Here is a 25,581-nt window from a genome sequence, read left to right as displayed (position 1 = left end):
TATTACTATTATTTTTTTTTTTTAGCATTTTTCAAATTTAAGCTGAGGTCTGCAAAAATCAGGGGGTTTAGTGCCCCTTTAAATATATTTTATGTCCAAATGTTTGTGATAGTGGTTTAATAATATGATATTTTAAGGAATATTTGTGATAACTAGAGTGAAAACAATATAGCCTAATGATTCATGCATAATAATAACAGTAGTAACAGTAACTTACTTAAGACTTTTATTGATTTTAAGACTATTCTTTTATACAAAATCAATAATAAGATATGGAACACCACTAGTTTGTGGAGATATATTCTAATGAATGCGTTTTTAACCACTTTTTTGCTGACAATGTCCCATAGAAAGCACTACCAATAGAATAGGACTCTGAAGCACATACACAAACTTACTGGCACCTTGCCTGATGTGAGGCACGAGCTGGAGGGCTGTAAAGCCCAATAGCATTGAGCTGTGGAGCATTAGAACCTCAGCGTTCTCTGGTACGGTTCTCCGGTGCTCAGTCCAATTCTTTTGGGATGAGCTGAACTCATTTAATGCTCTAAATGCAATAAAATCCTCACAGTAAAGCCTTCCCAGGAGAAAGTTACTTCAACGAAAGTAATATAAAAACCTTTTTAATACCCTTAGTTTTAGAAGAAACAGCGAATAAGCAACTGCCATAAAACTTTATAGATTTGTCATTACAGTGCATTACCCAGGTCTAGTTCAAACCATTCATCTAAATGGGGATTGAACCCACCTGGATCATGAAGTCGTTCTCCTCCTGCACCTCACACACACACCGAACAATCTCCGATGCATGAGTAACGGCTTCCACGCCCTGCTCAGAGAGGGGTGTGTTCTGGCCCAGCCCCAACTCAGACTCCTCCTCACTCCACGGGGGGCTTTCTGTGGACCAATCACTGCCACTGTCTTCACCTATAGCACAGAGGAGAGCAGACAAAAAGGAAGATTGTAGGTAGAAAATATGTTTGTGTGTATTTTTTAAATAAAACTTAAATGCTAACATAAGTATTTGAATAACACTTTTGCTAAAATATTGTATTAATGGTGTAATTCATATACTGTATTTTTCACACTATAAGGTGCAAATAAAATCATTAAATTTTTCCAAGAATTGTCAGTGCGTCTTATGTATGAATTTTACCACACAGGTTGTAAGTAGCAGTAAAGTTAAACGTGCAGAGTTATACAGTTAGGTTCAGTTCTCAAACATCGGTGCTGGAGCAGTATAAGCATTAGCCGCTAACCACAGTAAGCGCTAGCTCTTGCGCCATACAGAGGTGAGTATTATCGGCCTGTAGCCTGCTGCTAACCCCGGCTAGCACTGCTGGAGCAGAGTTAGCATCAGCCGCTAACCGTGCTAAGCGCTAGCTCTTTCGTTGTTCAAAGGTGAATATTGTCAGCCTGAAGGTTTTCTGTGTTAAAACAAGCTATGTGGGACGAACCGCTATCTAATATCGCCCTGGCTTACTGGAACACTCAGGGTTCCTCAGTGTAGCGCTGTCGGGCGGCATTTATTGTTAGCTGCTAATGCTAAAGCTGCTGCCCTTAGCCTTGGTGGAAATCTGTAAATAAACAGAAGTGCTTTACTCATCCAAATAAACGGTTTGACTTTAAGAAGGGAAACATGGGGACACCCCTGTTCCTTACTAGTATTGCATAATGCACCTTATAATCTAGTGCACCCTATGTATGAAAATAGCCCAGAAAATAGACTTTTATTGACAGTGCGCCTTATAATTCAATGTGCTTAGTGTGAATTTGTTTTATTTTAAACATGTTTTTTTGTATTTAGAACTTGCTGCTGTAAATTTTAATCTATCTACCGGACATTTAACCTCGGCCTAAACCCGTCCTTCTGAGTTTAAAATTGGATGTGTCTGAATTTATGGATCTTAATTATTTTAAAGCATATTTATTTCAACAGCTCAAGTTCAAAACACAAATAAAGCATTATTAAAATTCTAATTAAATCAATTACACTATATATAAATATAAATATATATATATATATATATATATATATATATATATATATTTTTTTTTTTTTTTTATTTTTTTTTTTTATTAAAAGTGAAATGCAGATTCAACTATTTATGTTAGCTTTAGAGCTTCATACATTTCAGCCCTTCTAGTGTCACACACACACTCACATACACACACACACAGTGACCCAAAATAAACAGAGCAAAGCTGAAAGCAGAGATGAAAACACAATACCACAAAAAAGCAACAAGTGGACACAGGAGAGAATTAAAAGAGCATAAAGAAGCATAAAGGAAACAATGAGACTAAAGTGGAGAAATAGTGAAATGACAATCTGATTGGAGGAGGAGCTTTGTGTTTGGTACCCACCATCATCCAGCTCCTGTTCGGGGCAGTGTGCAGCGTGGGAGCAGTGTTTGTGGGAGAGGGGCAATTTGAGCGACAGTTTCAGATTGAAGGGGGAGGAGCTAAAGCCAGTGCTCTTCTCACTGCTGTGAGAGTCTGTCAGAGGAGGGGAGAGCAGATGCCACACAGCGTTAGGACACACACACACACACACACACACAAACACACACAGACCCACACACACACAGCAGCTTCCTAGAGATGAAGAATCCACATGTGTGATTATGGGAGTCTTCAAGAAACACCATATCTAATTATGCAAACAAACAATGGAAAAAAAACAAATCCAAATGCTAAGACTGTCTGTTAGTGATGAGCAAAAGCTAGCATTGGCCAGTTAGTGTGATGAAAATTAGATAATGCTCATTTATTCCCACAACTCCACAGTAGGTGAAAATACTGTGTTTTTTGCTCAAAGCAAATCTCAATGCAGATACCACAATGGACACAGATGAGCCTTTTCTCAGTATTCTGCATTAATTTCTTTTATATGTGTCAGATCTGGACAGAACGAAGTGGAGCCACTGGAAATCAATCCGTGTATCATTCGTTCATTTGATATTCAATTGAGAATCAAAATCGGAAAATTAAAAAACCAATTCGTTTTTTCGTTTTTGAATATAATACCAAAAAACGAATAACGGCTTGTATTTTGTATTTTTATTTGGTTATCCAAACAAAAATTGGAAATTTAAAAAACGGACCAGGAGCCGAATTTGATTTTGATTTTGAACTTGACCCATTTGTGTGCCCCGGAAGTTACTGATTTGTTTATTCTTGGTGGGTTTCTGTTGCGCGGGAGTTCACTGCAGTGTTATCTACACAGTCTGTATTGCTGTAGGCTTTGGATGGAGTTGAGGATGGAGAGTTTTACCTTGTTCAGAGGAACTAAACGCGTTGCAGTGAAAGAAGACGATATGACAACAGAAAAAATCGGCAGGATCTTTCAGGTGTTTGTCTAACGTTCCGTAGCTAAATGTCATATTTAGTTAATACCTTCAAAAAGATCTTTAATTAGGCCAGAATGTGGTTCCAGTCCGGCCATGCTGCCTACAGCAATACAGACTGTGTAGATAACACTGCAGTGAACTCCCGCGCAACAGAAACCCACCAAGAATAAACAAATCAGTAACTTCCAGGGCACACAAATGGGTCAAGTTCAAAATCAAAATCAAATTCGGCTCCTGGTCCGTTTTTTAAATTTCCAATTTTTGTTTGGATAACCAAATAAAAATACAAAATACAAGCCGTTATTCGTTTTTTGGTATTATATTCAAAAACGAAAAAACGAATTGGTTTTTTAATTTTCCGATTTTGATTCTCAATTGAATATCAAATGAACGAATGATACACGGATTGAAATCGTGTGGGCAGTATCTATATTTGTTTTTGTCAAAAACCTTTGACTCTGAACTGCCCTCTAGTGGATGCACTGCTTAGCATAAATAATTCCATTCCAACCTAAAGAATAGAACCATAGAAGTATGTGGGATTGACCGTTACCACTAGTGGTGTCAATCGCTTAAAACATTTAATGCGATTAAATCACAACGATATTCTTGGATAAACTGCAATGAATTGTACTTGTTCTTCTTAAGAAATTAAAATGCAATTATATTTATATTAGTGGTGTCAATTTAAATTCTAGAATATACTTGTATGTTTAAGGGGCAAAGTCATCGGGGAGCTGGAATAAAGAATGCATAACGGTGGATAGAAGTGGATAGAGGAAACTTTTTTTTACTTTATTGCAAACATCTCAGCTTGGTTCTAAGGATTTTTGAACTAGAACTTAAATTGCTGAGTACAAAAGGGCATTTTGCCAAATATTTAGAATCTGAACCAATATAGTGCACACACTACATGACTGGACATGATACACTACCGCACCAGATTCTTGACGACACTTGCTACTTTAATGTCTATGGTTAGACAGTTTTTATTGGTTGCTGATGGAGTCACTACTAGTGTAAGAGTTTACACTACTAGATTCTGCTCAAAATCAGGTAAAAAAAATTGATAAATAAATCAAATGTTTAATTTTCTGCAACTAAAGTCGGATGCGATTTTGAGGCAAAAAATTTTAAAATAATAAGTCTTAGCAAATCATACTCTACACGACTTTAATTCTGACTGTCATCTCCAACTGCACAAGAGTCTGCAGACTAGAGCCAACTTGCACAGACATGCCACAACCGAAAATCAGGGTTCAAATCAGGCTAAAGGTTGTGTAGTGTAACTCCAGCTTATGGTATGGGCAAATGAAACACAGGAGCTTGAAGACTGGCCTGCTTCTTTTAACCCCCTTTTGTAGCCAACTGTGACCTATAGACTTTAGATTTTGTTAAATCTTACTTGAAAAAATCTTCACTATTTACAGTTTAGTGGTTAAAAAAAACTACAGGCTACTTCAGAGGTGCATTTACAGCAATAATTAAGTAGCACTATACATTTGCGGGAATTTCTGTAGGACCTGCTTTTTTCCTGTTTACATGCTTGCGGGCCTTGTCCTCCAGATCTAATTCTGATACAAATGCATTAAGTGACCAGATGTAAGCACGCAATACTTTTACACAGCAAACTGAAAAGCCACAGAATATCAAAGTAAAATCAACAAAGCAAAAAAGGCTACCCAAAACCCACAGGAATAATGGCCAATAAGCTCAGACACTGTACCAAATATGAAAATATGTACAGTAACATGGAGGGGCTTTCAACAGAACAGCTGCACTAATATTAAGAAGTGTATGAATAGAGTTAAAAGACAAATTCAACAGAATTCTTAAGAAAAATAACTCAGAACTCTACAGGTACACTGAGTACAGTACACTGTATGTGTGCAGCAAGAGGGTGCCAGACATTCTAAGCAGCAGCCACATGTTTCTTCTCACAGCCCAATCCAACCTACCTGACTTGGACTTCTTTTTCTTCTTCTTCTTTTTCTTTGACTTGATGCAGAATAAATCTCTTTGTCTCCTCTCTCGTCGTTTCTCTCGTTCTGTACCCGCACCAGGAGATGGGGAGAAGAAGAAGAAAATAAATAAAAAATGAATTTCCAAGCGCTTTCCATCACATTATGAGCAGTTAGCTGAGAGGCTTCGTCCGGTACTAGATGTGACGGAGGAGATGCTCTCCTGTACCTGTTTCCATGGTGACCCAGTCTCTGTCGTCATGGAGGGAGCGGTTGGCGTGCTGGTTTTCTTTGCTTCGCTCGCAGTGGGAGGAACTGCGCTGGCGATGCACGCCATTGGCAGTAGGGGGTGACTGAGTGTGGCCAGACTTGCTGTCACTCAGAGGAGATGGAGTGTCTGAGGGAAGGGGAGTGGGAGAGACAGGCAGAGTGAGAGTGAGAGAGAGGGAAAAAGGAAGAGAGTACTATTTTAAAAAAAAAAGCAGCACACATTTTAAGTAAATATTCTAGTCTCTACTTAAAAGGAACAAATCAATAGAGTTAAGTAACTGCTCCCCTATACAAGATACCATATACAATCAGATACCAGATAATGTAGTTACTGTGGTACAGAATGTGCAAAAACAACAGAAGCACAATTGAACAGTGCTTGGAAAGGTATTTCGTGTACAATTAATACGACAGTTTATCAGAAGATAAAGCATAAACCATATTTTTTTGTACTATAAGGCGCTCTTAAAATCCTTTAATTTTCCACAAAAAACGCTAGTGCGCGTTATAATCCGGTGCACCTTATGTATGAATTTTACCAATCAGGTTGTAAGGAGCAGTAAAGCCACTCTGTTTCAGTGTCGTTCTCCAGAAGTATTAGCATTAGCTGCAAACCACATGAAGTGCTAGCTCTTTGGCCATCCAGAGGTGAGTATTATTGGCCTGTAGCCCCGGCTAGCACTGCTGAAGCAACATTAGCATTAGCCGTTAACCGTGCTGAACGCTAGCTCTTTGGCCGTTCAGAGATGAGTAATATCGGCCTTGGCTAGCACTGCTGGAGCAGCATTAGCTGCTAACCACAGTGCTGGCTCTTTTGCTGTTCAGAGGCGAGTATTTCGGACTGCAGCCTTTCCGTTTACCGTGATAAAACAAGCTACATGGGACAAACCGCTAGCTAATATCGCCCTGGCTTACCTGAGGACTCAGGGTTCCTTAATGTAGACCAGTCGGGTAGCACTAATGCTAATGCTCTCTCTTTAGTAAAAATCTGGAAATCTAAGCTTACTGTAAAGAAACGGAAGCGCTTTACTCACCCAGAAAAGTGAGAAGGCACAGTACGAGATTCAGCTTTTAAAAAACAATCAAGTCAGTCTTGTCAGTCAGTCAAAAACACTTTTGGAGAGTCCAGCAAACAGTTTGAACATGTAAACTCAACGGGTCGGTTTACCAGTTAGAGATTAAGCCTAGTCCTGGACTACATGGCATTTTAAATAGAGACTATATATAGTCCAGAAAATATAGTCTATACACTATCTTAATCCTTATTTGGTTAACCAACCCACCATCTATAAGCTTAAGTCCACATACAGGTAGGAAGTCTGACCTAGTGACGCAGAAACAGTGCGGCGCCTGCGGGGGGTCTCCTGGCAGTGGGGCTGCCGGTCGGAGGCTCGCGCCTGGACGCTGCAGGTGGGGCTCAGGTCACTCTGTGAGTGGTAGTACTTCATGTGGTAGTGTAGGAGAGAGGCTTTGCGGAAGGACTTTGTGCAGCCGGGGACCTGGCACTTAAAGGGGTTGTGGTCCAGCTCAATGGAGAGGATGGGTGGCGGCTGGTTTTTGATGACTCTGTACACTGTTTGAGGGAGATAAAAGTGAGGAAAGAGTTTCTTGAAAATGCATGTATCCTTTACCTCCATTTATATATAATTATTTCAGCAATAAGAATCATTTTACCTGAAAAAATTCCAGATCACATTAAAACAGATGAGGGTAAAGAAAAATGCAAAAAGTAACAAGACTTCCTCATTTTGAGAAACAATTTTGAGCTTTGTTTAAACTAACCTTATTTAATATAATTTAATATTGATTCGCCAAAGTTGATGTTGTATAATAACAATCATAAAACCTTTCCAATACAGTATTATTTAAACAAACTAGTACAAAAATATAAGCTGAGATTCTTTGTAGCACTTTTTAACCAATAAATTTGCCATGACTTTTCCATGCTAGATTTTCATGACATACGATTTTTAAAACATCAGTGCAGACATGGACAATAAAAACAAAAATCAACTAAAACTACAATAGAAACTGATAATAGAAGGCCTAAAATGAACGTGACACACAATCATAAATAAATAATCAATAATAAAATGAGAGCTCAATTGTGTAGGGCTAAATTACTGGCCAAATATAGATTTTCAGATTTTTCGATAAACTGAAACACAAAGATTTGTAGACCAAATTTCCATGACTTTTCCTAAACTTTTTGGGTATTTTTATTTTTCCCAAAACTTATACAGGCCTGGAAATTGCTATTTTCAAATTCCATGACTTTTCCAGGTTTTTCATGACCGTACGAACCCTGAGTTACTAAAAGTATATTATTATCAGGTGCATTTAATCAGTGATTTGATCAAATAACTATAGGATTAACCCAGCCAATGGTGTTTTTATGTTATGATATTAAGCAAGTGATCAAAGTGTAACTGTGACTATAGCCTTTCACTTAAAACCCTGGACATCAGCATGCAAGTTATTGATATTGTGTCACACACACAGCCTTCTTTTATCAGAATGCAAGCACTCATATTTGCTAGAAATTCCTGGCAATACACATGAGATTTGAGAGTGTCTCTTTCTCTTTGCACTGCCCTTTCACACACAGAAGGGGGGGGGGGGGGGGGTATACTTACATGGTTCCCTGCTGTATTTATTGGAGGTTGGAAGGTGAGTTTGCCGCTGCATTAATCCCGCTAAAGAAAAAGAAAAATGGTACAGAGGATATAAAACAACACATAATTTCAGTTTCTGAAATACTTTTTTAATCACTGCTCTAAAAATGCCATTTTCCCAAGCAAATGTTACTTTACACCGCATCTGAGTATAGATGACGCACACAAACACATACCATGATCAGCCGTGGGCCCTGACTCTCCTGTAGGGTTAGGGGTCTCTGGATGGACTGGCTGAGTGTGGCCCTCTTTATCTTCTGAGCTTTTTTGGATGGAATCTGGTTTAGCAGGCAGGATGTGTGATCGACTGGTTCTGTCTGTAAGGGCATCACATAGAGTTTTGTTAGGTTACAAACCATGCTAAGACTGTGCTCCATTTAAACTGCGAGAATTTCTAGTTGGAATTCTTCTTCGGAATATCAAGAGGACCTCACCAACCACAATTGTCTCTTTATTGTATTTAATGGTGTTTAAATGCATGCAAAATGCTGTATAATACAGACCGATCAACTGGTATCAATAACAATGATAAGCCGGGACATAAAATGTGATTTATTTTGGTTGGATTTGTCATAAAACAACAGTAGAAGTTGTTTATTGTTCCTTGGAAATGTTATAATATAGTTCACAATCATTCACAACTCTGACTTTCGACCTCAGACGTAAAAGTTATGTAGCATGCTTAACAAAACGTATGTGGAAAAATTAGTGAAGGTAAGAAAAAGAAAGTAGTAGTAATGGATTCTTAACGCCAAGACAGCTCATTGGCTATTTTCCTGGCAGGAGCGGTTATGATATGTACGGTCTTTGAAGGGGTAAAGGAGTGTTCAGATATATGCTTTTAGTCCAGTAAGCAATAAGAACTTTAACAGAGTTCCAGTTTGAGTAAAATTTTCCTTTATAGCTGAAGGTAGACATAGTTGGAGAAAAAGAAAGAGAAAAAGAAAGAGGCTGCATTTTTTTTTTACCTGTACTTGAGTTGGCTCTGCTCCTCTTGGACGGAGGCGCTTGTCCTGAGGATGCGCGTCGCTTCCTCAGTTCTGGCACGTTTGGCTTTTCTGCATCTTTGCCTGTGAAAGACACACAAGCCAACATTAAACATGCGTCAGCGAGTTGTTAGGGAGGTAAACAGACCTGCGGAGATACTTATGACTGGAACAGATAAATGATGATAAAGATGCTGAAGTAAAACTAAAGTAAATCAACATCAGCAGATTCTTGCGAACAAATGTTTAAGAATCAGTGAGAAAGTTTAAGTTGTGCAGGGGCTGGATACTTAAATAAGACAACGACCCTAAACACTGCTCAAGATCTACTAAGGCATTCATGCAGAGGAACAAGTACAATTTTCTGGAATGACCATCTTAGTCCCCAGACCTAAATACTGTTATAAAAAAAATAAACAAAAAAAAAACCTGTGGTGTGATTCATAAAAGCGAGCTGTTCATGTTCAGAAACCATCAAACCTGACTGAACTGGAGATGTTTAGTAAAGAAGAATGGTCCAAAATACCTTCATCCAGAAGCCAGACTCTCATTAGAAGTTATAGGAAGCGTTTAGAGGCTGTTATTTCTGCAAAAGGAGGATCTACTAAACTAAATTTTTCTGTTGGGGTGCCCACATTTATGCACCAGTCTTATTTTGTTTAAAGAATTTTAGCACACTTTCTGTAAATCCTATATACACTTGTCTGCTATATGACATATTTAACTGAAATTGCAGACCCGAACAACCAACGTTTTAAAAAGGAAAATCATGAAAACTATCAGGGGTGCCCAAAAAATCTGTAAACTCTCAGCAAATGTACAGAAATACAGACAACATGAATGAGGGTAAAAACAGAAGGCAGCATTCGTATTTAACATTGAGCATAAACAACCCTTTTCAGACTCTGAGAAACCTGATATGAATCTAGGGTCACCCTAAAATCACAATAGTGTGATTTTGCTTCAAAATATACAAAATGTGTATATGTAAAACCAACAAACAAAAAACTTTACATTTACATTACATTGAAAGTTCATTCACAATCAACAGCATGCCTGGCTTGGATGTAACAACCTCTAAAAAGGTAAACTCAGCTCTGAAACCCAAAACAGAGGAAATGCTAATGTTAAGCATGACTAAGCATGACTATTCCCCACTGGCTCAAAATAAACAAATACAAAAATAGTGTAAAAACACACACACCCACTGTATTATTATTATTTTACTGTAATTTTACTTTTGCCAGCCTGCTAACCTGAGCTCATCTGAGACACAAAACAATTAAAAAGCACCTACTGCCCCCAAAAAGTGCAATTTTTACTGTTTATTGTAGCTGCGCTAGTAAGCCTACTAACTGCTAAGTTAGCTTCAAGCTACATGCTGATTTACACACCTTTTCAAAACCAAATATTTTAAGTAGTTACTTTAAAGAGACATAAAATTTAAAGAGACATAAAATACTCAAGAGATATTTCTCAAAAACTCTATTGTACAAGTAAGACATAAGTTTAATATCAAATTACAATATGTTATTATTGAAGCCAATAGAGACATTATAGAATTAAAATCAGCCACAATTCCCTTCTTTCTCCAGCTAACAAATAAGTTCAGTTCAGTGTGAATTTAAAATGATCCATAAAGCCACAGTACTAATATATTTAAAAAGATACTGCTCTTAAAGCTATTTTTTTTCCACCTCGTATCCAGGCTCTTCTGGGAGACGAAAGGAACTTTATCGAGCTGTAGATTGATTGCACACTTCCATTCCTCTCTTTTTTAAGTGAATAATTGCTGATAAAATCACCCATACAGTGAGAAACAGCAGCAGGAGCTCCTGTTCTCATGTTTCTTCAGGCAGGACAACGTTAGGCAAGTTCATAGAGCTTGTTATGCTAGCTGGCTAGCATTAGCTAGCAAGCTGTATCTGCTTCTTTGGAGGTGCAGTTCTACACAGCACTCTGCAGCGCCTCTGGTGGTATGGAGGAGTTAAGTGAAAATTTCTGTATACTTGACCCGATATACTGCCCAGCACTAGTTGCTAACCAACTTAATGTCTTGTATTCCACAGCCTCAGAAGGCAATGTAACAATGTAAAACGTAAAGCACAAGGGCCACAATACGCTCTGACCATGCAGAGATGTGAACAGCTCACAGCTACATTCAGTAAAATCACTATAGACTGGCAATTTAAGCTTACCTTCAGCTGCCACCTTGCTCCTTGTCCTCGTGGCCAGGCCGGGACCAGGATCTGACGCTTCATCTTTCTCCTGTTTCTCCTCATTGCTCTCATGAGTGCCATTCTGAAGCGTGTCTGCTTTCTCCTCCTCTGCTCCTCCATTCAACTCTCTCACCTCCTCTTCTCTGTTCTCTGGTACTTTGGTCTTCTCTTCTCCTCTGGGCGACGTCTCCTCTGTCTCCGCAGTCCCGTTTACCCTCTCTGTTACTTCGCTCTTGTCCGCTGTGCCGTTCTGCAGCTTGCTGGGTTCCACAGTTAACTTGTTGTTTTTCCCTTCTGAGTCACTGTGCACATCATGGTCGGAGGTGCTATGCCTCCTGCCGTTGCTCCTGCCTGTGCCGTTCTCTTTGGCCTTACAGTGTTTTACTGGCGGGCCGCCACGCTTTTGGCTTTGAGGTGCAGACTTGCCATTCTAAAAAAAAAAAAAAAAAATTTGAAGAGAGCAAATCACTAAAACAGATTTGAAAAATATCTTAAAAAACTGCAGATGCAGTCTTTAAAACACATGTAAATGCTTGAATTATTAAGTTAGCATAAAAGCATTATTAAATTACCACTAAATATCACCCATCAACCTTTTATAATTCATAGTGTAGACCACACAGTGGTTTATTTTGTGTTGTGATCATACCCTGACCAAAAAATAGCATTATAATTATTTCTGATGGTATAAAAATACTTTTCTTTTACTCAGATTTTATGCATACTGTAGTGTTTTTTTATGCTTTCCTAAAATGTTTAAAGAAAATTAATGAATTAATTAATATAACAGCTATAGATCACCTTGTTTATTACAGTACCAATATACCATAATACACTGAATCACATCTTGTGTATTATGATGCACATAATTCCACCAGGTTTATGCGACTCTAGACAGGTCACAATATAATTTATTGTAAAATATTAACATATGAAGAAGAAGAAGAAGAAAAAAAAAACACAGCTGTATCGCTGTTTAAAAACTGTCTTTGCCATTAAACATCATATATAAAGTCCTAACAATAGCCATGATAGGTTCGGAAAAGCATTGTTGTGACGTAAATAATCAAAATAATAATAACTACTGCCACATTCAACTATATTTTTTTCAAGGTAGTACAGTGCAGTGATTTCCTCTGTTTTGGCACACTAACTGATTTCAGTTCCTCATAATAAATGTAATATTAGAGAGGGGGTTTCTGCATCTGCAATCATCTGTAAAATGAAACTGTATTTTATGTTTACTCAGGTTCTCTTTATAATATGGCTGGGCAATATGATCTCAAATATACATAGTAAACATATTTCCTTGTACGTTTAACAAATGACTATTATTTTAATGAATTACATTTTTCTTTGACACACAGCTAAGAGAGTCACAAATGTCAAATTGCATAACCGCACTGTAAAGCTATAAGTATAAGCCCAACTGAAAAAGATGGCTTATTTACTGCAAAATATAATTATTTTAAACATTATTCGTATTTTTTGAGTAAATAGCATTGCTTGTAAGCTATACTGTGTTGCTGTACATACATCTCTGGAAAAAAAATAAGAGATCACTTAAAAAAAAATCTTTGAAAATAAGAGTTTCTTTGATTTTGCCCAAATTAAAAAACTCTGGAATACAATCAAGAGAATGATGGATGATCACAACCCATCAAACCAAGCTGAACTGCTTGAATTTCTGCACCAGGAGAGGAATAAAGTTATGCAAAAGCAGTGTGTAAAACTGGTGGAGGAGAACATGCCAAGATGCATGAAAACTGTTATTAAAAACCAGGGTTATTCAACCAAATGTGGATTTCTGAACTGCATATTTTTGTTATTCAGCCATTTCTCACTATGAAGAAGTGTTGTCTGTAGTTTATAGAATAAAACAATAATGTTTATTTTACTCAAACATATACCTATAAATAGCAAAATCAGAGAAACTGATGCAGTAACTGAAGTGGTCTCTTATTTTTTTTCCAAAAGCTGTATATACACACATGAGTTTAAATGAGAAGTGGCAAAAAAAACCACACCAGTCTGGCCAAACTGAGCAGAGCAAGGATTCTTACCTCCTTATTAAAGGGCTTAATCTTTATTCCCTTCACAGTCTTGACAACCCCATCGAAAAACTTCACTGTGTAGAAATCTGAGACAAGACACAAAATCAGAGCCAGCCAGCAACATTTTGAAAAATGTATATAAAACACATAGATATCAGTACATCAGAACAGTAAATGCCAACAACTAACCATCTTTATCGAGGGAGAGGATCTTAGCAGGGTAATAGCGGCAGTCTGACCAGCTGGCAAGAACTTTTTGGTTAATATGAAATCCCTGAGAAATAAAAAGAAGACAAGCATTACTGTGAATATTCTGCTGCCAGAGGCTCGTTTCTCTCGTATCAAATATTGCATAATGCAGCGACAGTAAAAATGAGTCACCGGGTTCGTGTGCTCCTGCAGGCCCTGCCGCCGGAGCTGGACACGTTCCACAGGCCGCAGATACGGACTGTTCCAGTCAAACCACTCATCGTAGCGATGGCTCCACTGCCGGTAGTGAATCAGGATCTTCTCCTCCTCATGGTCAATCTTCTCTATGTTGGCCACATACCTAATTGTGCCAAAAAAACAAAACAAAAAATAAACACACCTCACTCAATTTGTTTCTTTATTTCTTTTTTATAATACCCACGATCCCCTGATCTGAACCTAGCTGAGATGGGTGATTTGGGATGAGATGGGTGATTTGGGACGAGATGGGGCTTCACAGTGTGAACAAAAAAAGCTGCAACTATTGTTCAGCACCTCCAGAAACTCCTTCAAGAAGCTGAGAAAACTGTTCCAGATTTCAAAGTAAATGTGGATACTTAGAAGAATCTAAAGTATTAAACATATTCTTTTTGTAGTAGCAGGTCAAGGCTGAAACATCCCAATATCTTTTCTATAACAACTATAAATTAATCTCAGAATTTAATTCCTAGATCAATGTGTGCACTTAACATGATTATATAATTGCAAAATAGTGCAGTTACACTCTGTTAAAGAACATTTTTTATTATTGTTAAGAACAATTGGACTGTGGTTTGGAGTGATTCATTTTGACTACATTTTCCAAACCTTTTGTCTGGAATTATGCAGTTTTCAGAAAATATAGCAATTATAAAATATCAGACCTGTATACATCAATAACAATTATTGTGAAAGGTCTAATGTCTTGGTAACTGCATGAGGATTAGTTTTGAAAAACAAAAAAGTCTGTTTCTGACACATCACAATGTGGTATTACTGCCCCAACTGTTCATTGTGATATTGCATCTTAAGGAAATTAGGCACATTTATTTCTAAACATCCCAAATTAAGAAGAAAATCAAATAGCTGAGCTGGTGGTTTAGAATGCTAAACAGGGTAAAGGCCTCTGGCAGCTGCATCAGAATCTCAAAGAGAGCACAAGTAGGGAGAGAGCAATGGAGAGAAGAAGAGCAAGGCAATCAAGAAAGAACAGATTAAAGTGATAAAAGATAAAATAGACAAACAGAAAAAAACAGTAACCCTTACCAGTTTTTCAGGCTGTCACGGGCCTCCAATGGTGCCCCCACCTCAAACGTGATCCCTTGTCGGTGAGGGGGGGTCTTGGTCATGCTGGATGCTTGACACCAATCTGGAGGACAATGAAGCCATTGATTAGCTGAGCATCCTTTCACTTAATGTTCATTCACAATTCAGATTCAGGGCTAATGTTTTACTGGTGGTACATGTGCTCTATTTTTATAACCAGATAGTTTACAGCTTATTATTATCATTATCATTTACACAATATGAACAAAACGATTAGGACACCTGCTCATTTATTGGATCCTCTTAAAATCAATTATATTAACGGTTGCTTTTATTGATTTTGTCATTTGGTTTTCTAAATGAATGCACTGAATATTTTGCAACCAACGAAAAAAGACAGAATACTGTATATCAAACATTATTAAAATGTTATATAAATTGTAGTTTTGTTATAGTTTTGAAAAAAAAAAAAAAAAAAAAACAGGACAATAATACATTTAGGTTATTTGGTTTAGGCTTAGGGGAAAAGAATGGCGAAATTAATGAAAACATGCAACAACAAAATTGTGTTCAGTATTCAAAAATTCGTATTCTGGCTACTTTGATTCATTTTGTTCAGTTAACATCAAAAATATAATTTGGTGCGTCCCTATTTTCATATTTCAGCCCCATAATTTTCTAGTTTTTTGATCAGTTCAAGAAACTGTGGAAAAAAAAACAAGAAGTATTTTGTTTTTATTGACAAAAATAAAAATGAGAAACAAACCAGTTTGCAATAAAATTTAAATAAGCAAAGATAAACAGACTGCAATATATAGTTCTCACTGCTCACAGTGCATCGAATCAAACTCATTTGCTAATTAAAAATTCTGACTCCAGTCCTTTAGGGTCTGGATTTGAACTGTAAAGCGTTTGAACTGTGAGACCACAAACCTACTAATACACACATATGTATATGTTTGTTTACTGTTGTAAGCCTGTCCAAGGCTGGCTAGAGCAGCAAGTTTAGCTCTCCCTGTTCTCAGAAATGTTTATATTATCCTAGCTTTAATTTAAAATGCTTCTGAAAAACACTGTAATGCCTCAAGAGTTTTGGGATGTATGTTAAAACCTCGAAGCTCTGGCCCAGCTAAGCCTACCGAGCTCAGGCAGGTTAGAGAACCCTAAAATCACTGCACTGGATTAAAGTCTAGTCATGATGACAGAGCACAAAAATGGACCACAAAGAACAGAACTGTGCTCTTTTGCACCCTCTAGTGAGCAGGCCATAACCCTGTGTTTCCTGAGAAACCTGCCCCAGTGCACCTGGTCTTGTGGTCACAAAGGTTCTGGAATAATCAGATTTCTTTCTTAGATAAGTTTATTTTACAGACATAAACAGACTGTAGATCAGCACTGCTCCTCTGAAAACGTTGATAAATATGGGCTTGAACTTCAAATCTCATAATTAGGGGCTGCGACACCCTAAAAGCAGCAATTAGACGAGACGAAGGGGTGAAAATGTAGAGATGATAAAAGGTAGATTACACAGCAGTACAGGCCTCAACAGAAGACAGTCACAGACAATACTACATAAAAAGCGATTAAAAAAAAGGATGAAGAGTTTCCACTCTTTAAAAAAATCAGTTTTATTACACTTGGTGATATCTTGATTCTACTATTCAATGAAAAATACTAGCAACTCTGAAAAATCCAAATATGGAACAAATGGTGTGCAGGTCATTATATGCCCACAGTACAGTAAACATGTAAATAAATAAATAAATAAATAAACAGAATTACCAGTGATAAACAATATTATATAATAGAATAATAGTATACTCATGTAATATCACTATTAAAAAAACAAAACAGTATCTTAATGCTGCAGATTAAACTAGCTCATTTTAAGTATTTAAGTATTTAAGCTTTTACAGGTCTGTTCCAACCATTTAAACAATTCTGACAACAAAATGTTAAAATACAGGTTGTGAAATTGTTGTTGTCATGTGTGTTACATCGGGATTTTAGCCTTAAAATCTTTAGTCATGTGCCCACAGTAATAAAAAACAATAATGAGCTGCTTTACTAAATGTATTAGATTTAATTTGAAATTGAGATATATATTTAGAAGTGGGTTAAAATTTCAGAATTTAAAATAAAATCCAGAATAAATGAAGTAAAAAATTAAAAACACTGTGTTAAAGTCAACATTCACATGGGCTCTACTTGCTAAGAAATACATTGAAAAGTCAGCTATTTCTGAGGTAATTTTTATAGACTATATTGCTATATACAAGTTAAAAACAATTATCTTCATATGTCTACAGTGCAGCTTGAGACACTTAGGTTAATAATAATTCAGCATTTCCAAATATCGTCCAAACGTACCGTCTCGCCATTTGTTAGGTTTGTAATACAGTTAGCTGTTAGCTAGCAGACTTCTGGCATGTTTATTACTAACCCTGCTCTATACCTTTACCGGGCACGGTAAAGGATTTTAGATGAGGGGGTGATGTAACTAGGGTTATTTATTGGCTTTCAGAATCATATACACTCTTTCACTCGGTTTACTGAACTCAGCACATCTAGTAAAACAGACTCAGGCAGGTCCACACACTAACCCTTTCAGACCCTGCATCCATTACAATAGACATAATGCATTTTCTTAATTTTTAAATGTTTTGTTGAACATAACATTATTTGAGAGCTGTTGCCCATCAGATAGACCATGACCGGCCAACAAACAAGTTTATAAACCAATGAAACAGTAGCTTGGCCCCGCCCACTGCACTGAAAAAACAGTAACAGTACTAGAGCGACTGAGGCAAAGTAACAGCTAATTTTCAGTAATTTGTTGTGATTTATGCTACCTTCAATTCGTGTCGGAAATATTGTATTTACGAAATGAGAGTACATGAACACCACCTTAAACTCGTATTTTCCAGTGGGAAACTCAGACATTTAGATAAGCACAGAGTTTCCCAGTTGGGGGCGTGTCAATAACAAGAGGTCAATAAATTAATTAAATTTATTTCAATTGATAAAAAAAATTATATAAATTGATGCAGACAGTTCGTGTTATAAACTGCTTAACACTTTAACGCTTGCAGGTTGTTTTTAGCTAACTTATAAAATCACAAGCAAAAAGTCTAGTATGATTTACACGTCAAGCCGTAATTTCGACCTCCAACCTCGTAAGTAGAAACGTCCGAGGAGGACTTGAAGGCAGCATTAGAACACATTGTAATCATGTTTTTGTTGTTGTTGTTTAGGGATGGTTTATGAAATAAAATGTCAATATGAAATAATATTACACACAGGTTTCCAACGCAATGGAAATGAAAAACTAGGAAATATTTTTGTTAGTTGGATTTATTTGCTATACAGATTTTAAAGTAAAATGCTAAATGTCTCCTTTTCTGTGCATTACAGACAGGAAATAACACTCAAATGTTTTATCTCCATCACTGGAGATAATTCAGGTCTGAAAGGGTTCAATAACGAAAACAAGCCGCCTTCTTTCTGTTTTAAAACGCTTTCTCCAGCGTCGTTTCATAACTGGCTCCCCAGATTTGTTCCAATCGGATCCCCTGATCCGGGTGACGCGGCGCCGCTCGGCCCGCCAGTCTCGTGTATCGTCACGTTCAGATGGATCCAAGAGGATTTTAATGGGCGGAACCGACACGAGTCGATAAAATTAAACGTTTTAACCAGATAATTAGAGAAGAAGCGCGGAGAGGGGGCCAGATATTTAGCGACCACGCGCTCTCCTAGAGCTGTAAGACCCGCTGGAGCGCTGTGACGCAAATGGCGCGCAATACGTTTCCTCCTCGTTGTTTACCTTCTTGACAAGGCGCCTCATCCTCGCTATCTGCTCTTTAAAAGAGTCTAACGGACGAATTTCACACGCGAACTACATCTCGTGCATGTACGCTCGTGGAAAACGGTTTAAAACTGTTAGAAGAGCCGACAAACGACAGCGGGAGCGTTAAACTTTCCTTCCACTTCGCACACAGACAGGAGAAACGTGGGAGCAACGTTGTGTCAGCAGCGAGCATGCAGCAGCAGCCGCGGGCGAGCCGCTGTAGCAGGTCCGTACACACCAGCTAACCCCCACAATACCTCAAACACTGCGCGCTCCACAGCTGTAAAGTACCTTTAGCGAGAAATAAACACCAATTAAAAGCACTTAACCCGTCATTAAGTTAAACTTAGTCTATTTAGACGTTTTACATTGTTCGCGTATCCACCACGATGCCCGTGGTTATCTAAACAGCTGATTGGCTGACGGCCCTGACGGACGCAGATTCAAGCTCTCAGATTGGTCCACAGATCTGCCAGTCTCGCAGCGATTCCTCAGCGGCCTCCTTTCGGCCTACTCCTCGCTGCATGGGGCAGCAGGCACTACCGTAATAATTACGGCTCGGGAAGGCGAACGCCAACTTCACCGAAGTCATTTGAACATACAGTAAACAAATCATGCATTTGAAGCCATTTCAAGCCCAACAATAAGCCACTGACCGTCAAAACACCCGCCAAAAGCGTTTCGTCCCCAGCGACTTATTTAATGCCCGTTAGCATCAGATGAACACATGTACTGAACACTGAAGTTTCCTTTAATCACAACAGCATCACCACCAAACATCACGAATTCTGCATTTAACCGCTCCACAAGCCCCCCGCACGCGCCCTTTGTATACAATAACAGGGACGTTTACCTGTTCTGCAGTAAATTTCACTCCCGGTCTCAGGAGAACAGTTGTAGGAGCTCGCTGAGTCCTTCAGGTCTCATGCTGCTGCTTCTCTCCACGCAGTTTGTTTTCTCCGGCTCAGCCAGGCCGGTGCTTACGAGGCGCTGTGTCTTCTGCGCATGCGCCCTGCTCCCAGGCTTTGGGTTGGCTGGTGGTTCTCGGTAAGAGCTGATAGAACATGCTAGACCTTTTGCTGCTACTTTATCAACCTAAAGCGAAACCTCTCCGCTGTTAAATCATCCACGATACTGTTTAGACAGGTGACCCCGCATTGGGATGAAAAGCACAATTTATTAGTTACCAATAAACACAACAAAACGCACAGGTTGATGGGTTAGTGTAACGTTTATCAGTTTAATTTTCTGACCGTTTGAGGATGAATGCAAAAATGTAAAAACTAATTATTTAATTCGTACATTTAGTGCAGTGCAGAAGAAATACGTTTTCACCCGTTTTTTTGTAATATATAATTCATTCTTCTCTGTCCCTTACAATTAAAATTTTAGGAAAAATGAAAAAAATATATATATATTCTGATTTTTCCATTTTTGCATCTTGTAACAAAAGTTTGTTGGATTTTACCATCAGAGTTGTGGTACAAGATACAAAAATGGAAAATTTTTGAAATCGAGAAATAAACACTTTTTCATTTTTTCCTGAAATTCTGTTTACGAAAGGCTGAAATGATAAACTAGTAAATTTAAAAACTGGATGAAAACTAATTTCGTCTTTACTATACTGAATGAAAAAAAAAATCATAATAATAAGTTTTACACCCAATTTTCTAATTTTGAATGGAAATGTTCAGAAATGCCAAACGTTACACTGACCTTGATGCAAACTTTTGGACAGACAATTTTTTTTTTCTTTGTAATTAAACATAAAACAATTTTTAGCAAATCCTAATTTATTTATTTATTTGTATCAAGGACTTACAGCTTGTCCTAACTAATCAAGCCTGAGGCATGTCATTACTTATGTAAGAAGGAACTAACAGCTGAAACGATTTTGTAAGCCTTACACAACATCTGAAAGCGAAAGCGACTGATGGACTGGGAGAAGCTTAAATATGGCACTTCAGCAGAATGGTGGAAGATCAAGAAAACTAAGACCCTACGTGTATAAAATATCTGTTTTTATTTTAGAAGAAAAAGTCTAATTGTTTGAACAAGCTTTTGAACTTTTAGAACAGTGCTGTTTCATGATTATTTTAAAATCAATGGCATAACCACATCATCTCTAGTCAGGAGCACCATAGGGCAAGTCCAAAATTAAAAATCAACATCTATAAATATTTGATTTATATACTAAACATTGTACTGATTGCATCATCACAGAACATCATTAAATATTTTAGTAACGAAAATATATTTTTGAATTTAAAACGTATACACATGCTCTGACTGTAACTCTAGCATCAGCACAAATATATGTACATATTCTTGCTATTCTACTTTCCAAACGCAAAGGAATATTTTGGCCAGGTGAGTTACTATATTTAATTTAAGTTTTAACAAATTAGCTTCATTTACTTTCTTCATGTTGGACCAACTGGTTGGCTCCATCTAGTGTTTCGCAGTGATATAAAAGGGGAGAAAGGAAGAGAGTAGGCTCTGATTATACGGCGTTATACGTGGGTTACATCACAAGGGGGCAGTATACTAAAGTCTATATGTAAGTATATAATCTACAATTTACCAGTCCACCACAGGGATTGCCTTTATTTATGCATATACAAATAAGCCAACTCATTAACCGATACCCAATGATACGTAACGTATATCAGTCAGGTGTGCTTCTATCCTACTATTAAAAAAAATAGGTATTCTCACACTGTTTTAGAGAGATGTTATTTCTGGTTTGTCTGCAGTCTCATGTGCTATTTATTGTACCCTGAAACTCTGCTCCTCTTATTCTGGCACAGTATCCACACAAGTTCTGGGAAGATTAATAAAATTTGTCGTTTATAATACTGATCCTGAGTGTAATGTTTAATTAATGTACTGTTCAAATTTACACGTGCATTATTAAGTTAAGACATTTAAACCCATGTATTTGAAAGAAAATGTAAAAAAAATACATAACAATTTTCATAAAAGCTGTTAGGCAGTGAATTTAAGCCCTGTATTACATTTGTGCTACATGTATTCCGTTTTTCCTTCTTTCCTTTTTTTCTTTAATTTTTATTCTCTTCAAGTTTATAAAAGCTTTTCATAATGCTCAAGAACACAAAAGGAAAAAAATAAAATAAAAGATTCATCTGCTTGTTCGCTCGTTCCTGACGCTGTCCCCATAGGTGGATTGAGCTGTCAATCATACTTAAGCACGCCGTCTGCCACCAATCAAGCTCAGAGACGTAGAAAAATGAGGCGGAGTCTGTTGTTTAAAGCTGAGCGAAGAAGCGGTTGGATCTTTTGCGTCTATACTCCGAATACTCGCTAGCAAATTCATTTAAAGAATTGATTGATTGATTGATTTAGTTCTAGCTGGTAGTTTCTGCTGTGTGTATATGGTGTATTTATGCTGTTTGCTTATATTTATCTCTTATGTCTCTTCTCTTTTCTGACACGAGATCAGCGGCTCTTTGCCAGGAATATAAATGCTCCGTATGGTCACAGTAGTTCAGTAGCACAGGTTCCTGTAGTTTGCTTTTTTTTTCTGTGATTATTATTATTATTATTATTATTATTATTATTATTATTATTATTATTATTATTATTATTATTATTATTATGCAGTGTTTTGTTTTATCCCGTTATTTATTTATTTATTTATTTTTGCAGCGTCAGTGTTTCTCTTCCGCAGGTAAGAAAAGACTTGCTGTAATGTAGCTTTATATTTTTTGTATTTTTCAATATTTTTGTCTCTCTTATTGATCTTGATGATTATTATTATTATTATTATTATTATTATTATTATTAACCAGCTCTAAATGAACCGTTTAAGTTATTAGGATATGTGCTCTGGACCAATAACCATAGTCAATACGACTGGGCTAACGACTCGCTCAGCATGCTTTCCTCTGTGCCCTGCCCTTCTCTGGAGAGAGTGGAGCTCGTCGTGAATAAAGTACACTGTCACCTGCTTGGGCATTACAGTTTCTAGCGTTTTTCCTCCTCCTACAATATACAGAAATCACTGTTTAAAAAGTGTTTTTTTTGTCTTGTATAATGAGATTTAAAAAAGATTACACTTTTCTTTTTCTGCAGGTGATCCAATTCAGAGTTATATTATCCCATAGACCCCTATATTTGTAACATTTTATCCCCTTTTGAAAAGTGACTTTTTACTGCAGCAATATTTTAAAGATGTGTGGTAGTTGTGATATTACAGGACCTTTTCAGCTCTGACACTGGACAGATTGTGATTCAGTGGCCCAATGTGTCGTTTTTAAAATTAGATTAAATTTGATTAGAATATTTTTGAAAAGTTATTCAAATTGTGTTTGAAATTTGTTTCCTAAAGACCGTCAAAAGCAGAGCACTTTAGGTGGCGCTAACATCACAAAAAAAGTATCCTTACAAATCAAGGGAAAACCACAAATTATGATGTGCTTGCTTGTTTTAGGGTCCACTAATTATGACAATAAGGATTAGAGATGTTCTACTTTATTTTCAGACTGAATTTACGGGAGGGTAAAGAAACAGGCAAGTGATATGTGAGGAGAAAGACACTGTGGGGAAAAAGTAATGTTATTTCTGTAGTGCTGTTTGATTTGTGAGCACAAGAGGTCGACAGAGTAAGAGGAATGTTTACTTTCTTGTCTTGTCTTGTGTATTGTTCTTTGAGCTTAACGTTCACCATAACATTAGGTTGCTTTAACATGCTTTTAAAAGCAACATCATGAAGCAGTTTTACTTATTCATTAGTATATGTTGTTTTACTACATTTACTATGGACAATAGATAGACACTGCTTTTTAGTTAGGATGAGTTTTTGCAGGGTGTCATCATATATCACACTGCAAATCCATTGGCAAAAAAAGACAAAAATACGTAAACAATTGTTACAAATTAACTTATATTAGCCAAAAACTTATAAATCTACCAATGGGGTAAGCAAATGTGTCTTAAAATGAGCAATCGCAATGTCTCTGCTATATATTTTGTTAAATTTGGACACAAGCATCTGAATAACTTGACTGGTGAATATTTGTGCTTATTTTAAGGTCAAAATGACTTAGAATACGGTGACAATTCTAAAAAAGACTGAATAAGATTATTATTCTTTACATAATCAAAATAATCTAATTTATAATGTAAGCGAAAATTTCTTCAGAGAAAGAAATAAGGTTTAATGACTTGAAATTAGATTTTAACCAGGTAGGATTGTGTTTTTTGCAGTGCATGCAGTCGTTCGTAATTATATAATATTGGCAATAGGAAGTTTGGTGTGGCCTTTCACTACTTATAAAGTTGAATAACCCATTCAGCAGCATGACTGAGGCTTTCACTGATCTTATTATACAATTCCTTATTCAGTCAGAAGCTTTTAGACTTCTGATCCAGTCCACCTTCTTTTCAACTGAACACACAACCAGTTTTAGCTTCTGTCCTGGGTGTGGGTTGGTTTGTGTGTCTACAGGAGTCAGGCTTAAACAGTTGATTGGAACTATTCTATGCATGAAGAAGCACAGACTGGGAAAGGTCAAGTAAAGTTTGGTTGCTTATCTTTATAATGTTAAAAATGCTTAAATTCAGCCTTTATTGAAATAAATAGTGAAAAAACTTCACTTTTTTGATATGAACGCAGTGGTGACAAGTTGCTGAAAAGTAAATCTAAGTAAAAAAAAACAAACAAAAAGCAAGTGCAAACTCCATTGCCCAGCGATAAAAAAAGATTCATCGACGGACTCCAAGCTAACTAGCCTTAGCGACCATGTTTTTTGTGGTTTTGCACAGCTATAAGCTCAATATATTAAAAAGTTTTTTTTTTGGAAAGTATTTTATATTCTCAAATCATGTTAAATTATTATTATATTAGATTAGAAGAAAGTCATTCAGACATCATTCTTGTGGCCTAATGTACTGATGTTGAGGCCTGTGTATCATTGTTCTCATTGTTCATGTTTTAATCTTTCGGAGATTTGTATTATAATAAACATTTTTCTTAAATAATAGGTCTATGCTTCTTTAGTGTTGCAATGTTGATTCATATAATTCTAAACAGATTTTGCTCATTGAAACAGCCCGAAAAGGTTTTTAAAAGCTCAGTTTTAACGCTCTTCTTACAATAAAAAATGTCAGGTTCAAATCAGACTCGGGCTCATAATGATCTATAATGGTCTAGCTGGATTTTTGGGCCCAATCTAGGCTCTACCAGTGTGCTCATAGCAAGATAAGTTATGTGCTAGATGGATGGGGTTGTGCAGACATTTAACATTCTGCAACATCATGTGTGTACTAGTGTTGTCACAATAACAAAATTGTGACTTTCGATACAATACCTGCCTAATATCTCAATACAGATACTAAAACGATACCTTGACAAAACAAAGTCAGGAAAAGTAATGGAATAACCGATAATTGAACCTAAAACTGTTTTTTTTATTATTAATAAACAACAAAAAACACTAACCGTGTGATATTTATTCAGAGCCCTTCAGTCAGTCTAATGTGTATACGACTGCAGATAATGCCTATTATTTTTAAAGTAAATCTGCAGGTCTGACAGAACAATGCTTTGCTAAGTTTGTACTTTGGTCTGGTCTGTACAGGTTTGAAGCATCGTTTGCAGACCGGGTTTGATGTGTCCACGAGGTTGCCCTGACTGTCACATATGTATGCAAAATAGTTCCATACTTCATTTCGTGTGTGTAGTTTAGTTTCCCAACAAG

The 25,581-nt window shown here is 37.0% G+C and overlaps 1 protein-coding gene across 2 annotated transcripts in view; it reads right to left on the bottom strand.

Annotated features, from left to right (window-relative positions):
* Window positions 1-19,852, bottom strand: part of phf20b (PHD finger protein 20, b) — a 36,278-nt gene extending 16,426 nt beyond the window's left edge. The window contains exons 1-14 of one of the 2 annotated variants that reach the window (XM_015606211.3): window positions 19,713-19,852; window positions 15,013-15,115; window positions 13,900-14,068; window positions 13,708-13,792; window positions 13,528-13,604; window positions 11,444-11,894; window positions 9,228-9,329; window positions 8,436-8,576; window positions 8,221-8,280; window positions 6,909-7,157; window positions 5,544-5,711; window positions 5,312-5,401; window positions 2,368-2,499; window positions 749-927 (exon numbers count right to left, since the gene is read on the bottom strand). In XM_015606211.3, the coding sequence (XP_015461697.3) occupies window positions 749-927; window positions 2,368-2,499; window positions 5,312-5,401; window positions 5,544-5,711; window positions 6,909-7,157; window positions 8,221-8,280; window positions 8,436-8,576; window positions 9,228-9,329; window positions 11,444-11,894; window positions 13,528-13,604; window positions 13,708-13,792; window positions 13,900-14,068; window positions 15,013-15,095 (1,986 nt within the window). In that variant the 5' untranslated portion in view covers window positions 15,096-15,115; window positions 19,713-19,852. The remainder of the gene's footprint in view (window positions 1-748; window positions 928-2,367; window positions 2,500-5,311; window positions 5,402-5,543; window positions 5,712-6,908; window positions 7,158-8,220; window positions 8,281-8,435; window positions 8,577-9,227; window positions 9,330-11,443; window positions 11,895-13,527; window positions 13,605-13,707; window positions 13,793-13,899; window positions 14,069-15,012; window positions 15,116-19,712) is intronic. The other variant, XM_007250756.4, reaches the window with a different exon arrangement.
* Between the last annotated feature and the right edge of the window lie 5,729 nt (window positions 19,853-25,581).

This window comes from Astyanax mexicanus, chromosome 13 (genome assembly GCF_023375975.1).
Source record: "Astyanax mexicanus isolate ESR-SI-001 chromosome 13, AstMex3_surface, whole genome shotgun sequence".
Classification (NCBI taxonomy): Eukaryota; Metazoa; Chordata; class Actinopteri; order Characiformes; family Acestrorhamphidae; genus Astyanax; species Astyanax mexicanus.
This window is presented reverse-complemented; position numbering and strand designations above follow the sequence as displayed.